This window comes from Magallana gigas, chromosome 3 (assembly GCF_963853765.1).
Source record: "Magallana gigas chromosome 3, xbMagGiga1.1, whole genome shotgun sequence".
In the NCBI taxonomy this organism is placed as follows: Eukaryota; Metazoa; Mollusca; class Bivalvia; order Ostreida; family Ostreidae; genus Magallana; species Magallana gigas.
Genome location: NC_088855.1, coordinates 56525769 through 56535182, shown reverse-complemented (window position 1 = coordinate 56535182; position 9414 = coordinate 56525769). Strand labels below are relative to the sequence as shown.

General features: G+C 43.8%; 1 protein-coding gene across 2 annotated transcripts; it reads right to left on the bottom strand.

Annotated features, from left to right (window-relative positions):
• Nucleotides 1-249: 249 nt before the first annotated feature.
• Nucleotides 250-7666, bottom strand: LOC117683484 (uncharacterized). 2 transcript variants are annotated; one of them, XR_010712437.1, is made up of 3 exons: nt 7526-7666; nt 692-7172; nt 250-338 (listed from the first exon to the last, which is right to left on the bottom strand). XR_010712437.1 is itself a non-coding variant. In XM_066080556.1 (2 exons), the coding sequence occupies exon 2, from the start codon at nt 7066-7068 to the stop codon at nt 892-894; it is 6177 nt and encodes a 2058-aa protein (XP_065936628.1). In that variant the 5' UTR covers nt 7069-7172; nt 7526-7666; the 3' UTR covers nt 377-891. The 2 variants fall into 2 exon arrangements, 1 of the variants encoding a protein (XP_065936628.1); XM_066080556.1 differs by lacking the exon at nt 250-338 and having other exon boundaries at nt 377-7172.
• Nucleotides 7667-9414: the final 1748 nt, after the last annotated feature.

The following is a 9414-nucleotide window of genomic DNA, read 5'->3' as shown; positions in this document are numbered from 1 at the left end:
TTTATTTATACAGAATCTACATGTATTATTATTATTTTACATTGTCCAGATAGTTTGTATCATTACTCCATAAACGATCCCCAATCCTCAAAGTTCGATAACTCTAAAATATCCGGATTTCTTTTATTCGTAGCATAAATCTGACTTTTATACAGACAATTTTAGTTTAGTATTATACTGCTAATAAAACCATTAATTACAAAATTGCATGCTTGGCGTAGTGGACCAAAGGAACATTCCAACTTATATGTTCTGCCCCAATAAAAGTCGGACTCACAAGTGTCGGTGAAATCAGTTTATTTGGGAGACAGATAACCGTCTCAGACGACGGTAAAAAGCTGTAACAAAAAAAAATGTAACAATCAATGACTGGTACAGGTTTCCATACAAAAAATATTAGGACAGAGTTTGCAATTAGATTATGAAACCTTACACATATGATTTAAACAGTTGAATTCAGTCTATTCATATGATAAACAGCAAGTTAAAGTAAATTAATCAACTGCAACTCGAAATTAAATGACCAGAAATATGATGGACAAAATGGCGCCCCATACACCGAGCACATGGTAAACATAAAATACAAGATTTCAAGAATATGCATCGCTTAGCATTACTGACATGAAACATACAGATAATTCACATAAAAATATGTTGAAATAACCTAGTTTACAAATGTCAAAAGACTTACACTGTGGATTACAAGCCTCGATACAGAGAATCAGAGTTGTGCATACATCGAGTATGGCGCGGTTTTCCAACATAAAAAATTAAGTCGTACGACAAATCTTTCGTAACAAAAAATAAAATGTACACGAAACATGACACTCCCCGTCTGATATATAAAATTATATCACACAAGATTTGAATACAATTTAGTACAGAAAACATTCAGTTCTCCAATAATAAAATGAGTTCCGTCACTGGTCTGACGTAAGAGGTGGTCTTGCCGTCCTTGCTGACACGTACTTCAACCTTGCGAACCAAGTTGTCCTTGCCAGGAAACGTTGCAGTAATGCGTCCAAGCGGCCAGTTGTTGCGATGGGTTTCGACATCCTTTAACAACACTATGTCACCAACACTAATGTTACGTTGACCATGATGCCACTTCTTACGCGCTTGCAAGGTATGCAGGTATTCCTTCTTCCATTTGTCCCAGAACATCTTGGCGAGGTGCTGTACTCTCTTCCACTGTACCTTGAAGAGGTCCTTAGCAGTTGTGTCGCATACAGCTTCGGTCGGTACATCCGTCTTCTGAGTAAGCAAAATGCTTGGGGTAAGGACAAAAGGCGAGTCTGGATCTGACGAAACGGCGGTAAGTGGGCGAGAATTTATGATCGCACTTGCCTCGGCCAGAAAGGTGGTAAGTACCTCGTGCGTAAGACCCTGTGCTGAATGATCCTTCAACATGTTGTCCAATATGCGCCGTGTCAACCCTATCATGCGCTCCCAAGCTCCACCCATATGGGATGCATGGGGCGGGTTGAAAATCCAGGTTGTCCCCCGAGAGTGCAGGAAATCCTTGACCTGACGATCTTCCACGTTGATTGCGTCGATCTGTAGAGGGTCGGTAGCGCCAACAAAGTTGGTTCCTCTGTCGGAACGGTACTCCTTTGCCTGTCCTCGTATGGCTGTAAAGCGCTTCAGGGCGTTGATGAAGGATGATGCGGACATCTCCTCTACTACCTCGACATGGACTGCGCGTGTCACCAGACATGTGAACAGTGCTGCCCATCGTTTGCCGTTGGCTGGAACTCCCCGAGTGCGACGAGTCACGACGTCCCAGGGCCCAAAGATATCTACTCCCACCGAAGTGAACGGTGGCTCTCCTGGCAGTATGCGGTCTGTAGGCAAGTCAGACATCTTCTGGGTTGCGAAGCTCCCACGTTGTCGCCGACAAGTAACACACTTGTGAATGAGGGACGAAACAAGGCGCTTGCAGCCGGTGACCCAGAACCCACAGGACCTGACCTTTCCCTCCGTAAAGTGGCGCCCTTGGTGTTGCACCAGTTGATGGTACTTGCGTACAAGTAAGGTCGCAATGTGATGCTTCCCCGGTATCAGTATAGGGTTCTTGCAGACAGTCGCATCGTTGAGATGTCTTAAGCGTCCACCAACTCTAACAATACCATCGTCGTCGAGGAACGGACTCAATGCGAGAATGCTGCTATTCTTCGGCAATGGTTGTTTGGACCTCAGACAGTAAATCTCCTCACAATAGACTTCTCTTTGCACTGTCTTGATAATGTAGTTTTCTGCTCTTTGAGAGTAGTCTATGGACTTCGGTAAAATCTGTGATTTACCTCCCTTTCTGCTTATGATGAATCGCTGGAGCAGGGCGATACCCTCGACCAATCTGTCCCAGCTGGAAAATCTCTCATATCTCTGAGTTCCAAGCATAGGTTCACACTCAGTCTTCAAACATACAGGTCTGACTTCTCTGTCTGACAGAGGTTCCTGTAGGGGAAACCCTTCTGCCTTGGTTTCGTCGTCAATGCGCTGCAGGTGAGTAGTTCCTCTAAGCCAAGCACACTCTCCAATGTCCTTAGGAACTACGCCTCTAGTGCCCTCGTCAGCAGGGTTGAGGTGTGTCGGCACAAAGTTCCACTGCGACGGCTCACTAAGGCTTCTGATTTTCTCGACCCTGTTGGAGACGTAAATAAAAAATCGTCTCTTATCATTGTGGATATACCCCAATACCACACGACTGTCGGAAAAATACTTCACCGAGTCGAACATTATGTCCATGTGATCCATGACTATCTGCGATATCTCAATGGCTAGAACAGCTGCACAAAGCTCTAAACGGGGTATGGTATGGCCTGATACTGGTGCCACTTTAGACTTCCCTAGTAGAAATCCAGTCATCGCAGAGCCATCTTCGTAGTACACCTTCATGTAAGAAACGGCAGCTATGGCTTTCTCTGACGCGTCCGCATATGTCCACAGTTCCTTTCTTACTGCCTTGCTAAGATGTACCACGGTTGTTCTGGGTATGTGGATCTTCTCCAACTCCTTCAGAGATGAACTCCACTCTTCCCAGCTTGCCAGAATATGGTCCGGCAGCGGCTCATCCCAGTCTGAGGTACAGGTCACTACGTCTCTAAGAATGAGTTTCCCGCTGATGATAACAGGTGAGAGAAAGCCTAATGGATCGAAGAGGCTGTTCACTGTCGACAGTACACCTCTGCGTGTTGTGGGCTTGTCATCAGTAGAGATGCGGAACTCGAACATATCACTCGACAAGTTCCATCGCATACCAAGACTCCGTTGCACGAGCTGGTCCTCATCAAGGTTCAGGTCGTAGATGTCCTGTGCTAAGTCTCGTGGCTCAAACGCCTTCATGACATCCGCGCTGTTTGATGCGAACTTGTGGAGCCTTAGGTTCCCGTATTGCTTCAATGCGTCCTGGGTTCTGCACATCAGGTCTACTGCTTCTTGGCTTGTTGAGCATGATGTCAGACCATCATCAACGTAGAAGTTCCTCTTGATGAACTCCTTGACATCAGGTCCATGGCTTTCCTCAGACAGTTCTGAGATCTTCCTGAGGCCCAGTGTCGCTATGGCCGGAGAAGGACTATTACCAAAAACGTGGACCTTCATTCGGAATTCTGTTAGTTCCGTTCCGATCTCGTTGTCCTTGTACCAAAGGAAGCTGAGAAAGTCTCTGTGCTCTTCTCTGACGGTGAAGCAGTGAAACATGTGCTGCACGTCTGCTACGACAGCAATCATCTCCTTCCTGAAACGAAGCAACACTCCAAGCAAGCTGTTGGTGAGGTTCGGGCCAGACAGCAGTTGGTCGTTCAAAGAGGTTCCCTTGAACTTCGCAGAGGAATCAAATACGCCCCGGATCTGGTGAGGTTTCTGAGGGTGGTAGACCCCGAAGAGAGGAAGAAACCACTGCTCCTGCGTTGACTTGGAAGTGGGTGCTTTCTCAGCATGATCGTTGTCGAACAGCTTTGTCATAAAGGTCGCAAAGTGTTCCTTCTTTACTGGATCCCTCTTGAGACTTGCGTCCAAGGCTCGTGCACGTCTCAATGCAACCTCATAGTTGTTTGGTAGTCGTAATCTTGGTTGGCGGAAGGGTAGGGGAGCTACCCACTTTCCATCCTCACCTATCAATAGTTCTTTGTTCATGATGTCCATAAACATCCTATCCTCCACTGATGATCCCACTTTGTTATCATCTGGTGTGCGTCTGAATAAGTGTTCATCAGATGAAGTGTCAGATACCCGTAATCTGTTTGTCACATCTCTGGTTGGAAGCTTCTCTCTCACGGATAAGTACTGGGCACATGGTTCAAGAATAGTTCCACGTCCGCTGTCCGTGATGAAGGTCTTGTACACATTCGCAGCTCTTGGTCTGTGTTGTCCAGACAAGCATGTGTCGCCGATGATCGTCCAACCAAGGGGTGACCTCTGTGCAAATGGTTCGTGGTCACGTCCTATGCGCTGCTCAAGAACATGGTGGACTTGAGGAAGGTCTCTTCCTATCAGCAACAGAATTTTTCTTGAAGCGTCAATGGGTAGGATGTCGCCGGCTATATCCCGCATGTGCTTGTGCTGAAGAGCAACGTCAGGTGTAGGGATCTCTTGGTAGTTGTTCGGTATTTCATCACACTCTAACGTGCACGGCAAGGGTAGTCTGGTCTCACCCCTGGCTGATTCAATATAGAGTCCTGAGGCAGTTCTCCCGAAGGTTGTCACTTGTCCAGAACATGACGTCATCAGGTAAGGTATTGTCTCTGTATTGATGTTCAGCAAGTCAAACAATTCCTTCTTAGCCAAGGTCTTGTTACTCTGGTCGTCAAGCATAGCATACAGAGAGACAGCTCTTCCATCATAGGTGACAGTCGCGGGAACAATTCTTGCACAAGATTTTCCCTTAAATTCCTTCCCTACTTCTGTGCAGTTGCTGTTTATGGTTGTGACGTGCTGTTCTTTTGTTACTTGCTGACGCCTAGGAGCCTCCTCCCCGCCATGAACTGATGAGGCCCTTCCAGTGGTAGGAGCTGGTGACGAATCAACATGGAGAGACGTAGTGTGGAACTCACTTCCGCATTCCTTGCACATGATGGCCTCTTTACAGTCTTGTTTCCTATGACTTGCGGAACAACACCGAAAACAGAGTCTGTGTTCACGGAGCAACTTCATACGTTCTTCAATAGGCTTGGCCTTAAACACTCGACAGTTATTGACACTGTGTTTAACACCCGGACCGGTGTGAATTATACACACATCAAGCTTCGGCTCGTTCAGATTTCCGGATCCTGTTGGTTGATACACTGTGGTTTTCTTCGTGTTCACTCTTCCCCTTGGAACGTTCATAGGCTGCTTTTCGTTGTGGTTAGCGTCAGTGTGATACGCAAAACTTGGGTCGTTTTTCACTCTGCTCATCTCCTTCATGAAGTCAACAAACACACCAAAGGGTGGAAACACAGTCTGATGTTCAAGCTTGTACTTCATGGCTCTGTTGGTCCATTTCTCCTGCAGGCCATACGGAAGTTTTGAAATGATGGGTCTAATCCCTGAGGATGAGTCTAGATAGGCCAACATTGCACTGTACTTCGGATCCTCCTTCAAAAACTTCATCTCCATAAGAATGTCTGACAGATCGTAAAGTTTTTGATGATCTCTGTTGCCAAGCTTTGGGAAACTCAACAGTTTGGCTCTTACGGATGCTTCCACATGTTCTGGTGCACCATAGCGCTCATCCAACCTTTCCCAAAGTCTTCTTAGTCCTCTTGAGATGTCGAAGATGTTGGATGTCCTCATGCTTGTTGCGTGCTTCTTAGATTCCGGACCTAAGTACTTGATAAGAAGGTCCATCTGCTCGGAGTCCAAGACTTGAAGCTCATTCACTACACACATAAAGCTGTGTTTCCAGGCACTGTATGATTCTGGTCTATCGTCAAAGTGAGTAAGTCTGGAGAATAGCAAGTCCTTCCTCAGGAGGAATCGGGTAACATCAGTTACTTGTGGTCCCTGATCAGTCACAAGTGGTGATAAGGGGTGTGAGGCAGCCACATACGGTTGTGCGACAGGCACGTGAGGGTGTGCGGTAGGCACGTGAGGGTGTGCGGCAGGCACATGAGGCTGTGCGTCAGGCACATGAGGCTGTGCGGCAGGAACGGATGGCTGCGCGGCAGGCATGGATGGCTGTGCGGCAGGCACGTGAGGTTGTGCGGCAGGCACGTGAGGTTGTGCGGCAGGCACGTAAGGTTGTGCGGCAGGCACGTGAGGTTGTGCGGCAGGCACGTGAGGTTGTGCGGCAGGCACGTAAGGTTGTGCGGCAGGCACGTGAGGTTGTGCGGCAGGCACGTGAGGTTGTGCGGCAGGCACGTAAGGTTGTGCGGCAGGCACGTGAGGTTGTGCGGCAGGCATGTGAGGTTGTGCAGCAGGCACGTAAGGCTGTGCGGCAGGCACATGAGGCTGTGCAGTAGGCACGTACGGCTGTGCGGCACGCACATAAGGCTGTGCAGTAGGCACGTACGGTTGTGCGACAGGCATGGACGGCTGTGTGTCAGGAACCAAAGGCTGTGCTGCAGGTACATAGGGTTGTGCATCCGGGTCAAGTTGAGTCGGATCGGAAGTACCGGTCAGTAGTCCTGGCGATGCAGAAGGTTGACGTGGAGTGGATTGATCCTGTCCTGGTTTAAAGTTGCTGACTTCGCCTAAGGAACTCGTTCGTCTCTTCATAGGTGACATCTGTATCATGGTCGATTCAAAGGCTTGACAATCAGCTTCAGCTTCTGCAGCCTCTCTCTCGAGATGTAGCATTTCCATTGCAGCATCGAGTTCCACTCGTTGTTTCCTGAGCTCCAATTCTCTGGCGGTGTATGCCATCCTAGCCTTTGCTCGGCTTACATCAGCCCTCTTCTTCGCTAAGATGTCGGCAAAGGAGTCCTCATCCTGATAGTACTCTTCCTGATACTCCTCTTCATCTTGTGTGACGTACTGCCTCTTGCCATCAGTCGTCTGTGATTCCCGGGCATCCTCTGTAGGGTCAGGAGTGACCTGGGTGCCCTCTGTTGAGTCGGGAGTGATCTGCTCTGCTGAGGTAGACATCCTAGTCTTTTTACTGTTCTGCCCCAATAAAAGTCGGACTCACAAGTGTCGGTGAAATCAGTTTATTTGGGAGACAGATAACCGTCTCAGACGACGGTAAAAAGCTGTAACAAAAAAAAATGTAACAATCAATGACTGGTACAGGTTTCCATACAAAAAATATTAGGACAGAGTTTGCAATTAGATTATGAAACCTTACACATATGATTTAAACAGTTGAATTCAGTCTATTCATATGATAAACAGCAAGTTAAAGTAAATTAATCAACTGCAACTCGAAATTAAATGACCAGAAATATGATGGACAAAATGGCGCCCCATACACCGAGCACATGGTAAACATAAAATACAAGATTTCAAGAATATGCATCGCTTAGCATTACTGACATGAAACATACAGATAATTCACATAAAAATATGTTGAAATAACCTAGTTTACAAATGTCAAAAGACTTACACTGTGGATTACAAGCCTCGATACAGAGAATCAGAGTTGTGCATACATCGAGTATGGCGCGGTTTTCCAACATAAAAAATTAAGTCGTACGACAAATCTTTCGTAACAAAAAATAAAATGTACACGAAACATGACATTATATACATCTTGGTATGGAGTTTGAGCCAATCGATGCACGGGAATTTTTTTGAAACTCAACTTGTTTCTTTATTCCATTATATCCATCTTAGGCGAATTTACAATATCTTTGTAATTGCAATATCTTTGTAATTGCAATTGATACTCTCTAAAAAATTCATTTTATATCATTTCATTTATAAAGGTTGAAAGAAAAATATCATTCTTATGATAAAAAAAATTCTTTGAGGTTGGGGATTGGAGAACCTTAAGCTGATTTTATTATACCTATTGCCCCTTAGGTGAGGGATGTGGCCTATGGACCTCTTGTTATTGATTAGGGAGAATTTGGCATTGGGACAATGATTGAAATATTGATTTGAACAACAATTGAAACAACGACTAGAAAATAGATGGCGAGGTGAAAGGCGAATACCATGGAATTGTTGTAATCAACTCTCATTGAAAAGTCAAATAGGTGCAGACACTGTAATTACCGCTTCTTTACAAACATTAAATTAACTTCAAATTGAGGGATAATATAAAAATACATCAATTAAGACAAACGAAGTTACTTGTATATAAACTTCTTGTTTATTTCAATTTTTCTTCAAAATATGTACTAAGGTATCAATTTGGATGTAAATGTAAGTACTATTTATTTTTATTAGCAAAGAACCCAGTAGATGTACTTTTGGCCACCTTACTTATAATGACTAATTTGGTAAACTGTTAGCTTTTTGTATCTGATATTTAATCTTTAACCAATGTACTTTACTTTGGAAAAGACAAAACAAAAAATGCAAACATTATTGTTCAATTGCCATGCAATGGTTTTAAAATATTTTGCGATCGCACTTAATTTGCAATGCTTAACATTTAATCAATTATTTTTGCGTTTGATGTTGAACAAAAAAAAAAACAACTGATGTGCATTCAAGCAAATGAAAGCTTTACAAACAAATGGATTATATTTAGAAGGAAATAAATAGGTTTGAGTAAAAAAAACTATTAGGTAAAAAAAATAAGATCACCAAAGCAATGCTAATTCATAAAATACTAATAAATTATAAGATGGTACAACAATATCCAGGATGGTAAGAAAAAGTGAATAAAATAATAACACGGCATCACCATATTAAGAACAAAAATAAACATATCTAAAACATTATGATGCATATTTAATAGCATTTAATTGTGAGAAATTAAGCTGAAAAAAAAACAACGTGAAATAGAAATGACGCTAACAAACACGAAATAAAGATTTCGATATCGTATAATTCATAAACATTTTACAATTGCACTTGTATTCATGCTAATACATTGGAGAAAATTAAGTGCAAAAGATGCAACACTCATACTCACATTTTTGATGATGCAAAATTCGTCCATATTCATACCAAATGATTTCAAAATGTTCGTTCGTTTGTTTGTTTGTTTGGGTTTTATGCTAAGAGTAAAAGAGAAGAAATAGTAGAAAAAAGTATGCAAGTCAACATTAGAGGTAAAATTAGGTCCCATGGAGGAGTGAGCATCCTCTGGTGATCGGTCACACCCGCCGTGTGCTCTTTGTCGTAATGGGGAAAACGGGAAAATCCGTCGACAATTAGGTGGAAAGTTATGGTCTAACAATAATTATGAACAAGTAATAGCTTTCCAAAAAGCTTGCCTGACTAAACAAATTTATTCAATGGAAGCATGAATGTATTAATTAGGCTATCTTATCAGAAATGAATTTTAATTTTCGCTGCTGATCATAGATTTATAAACGG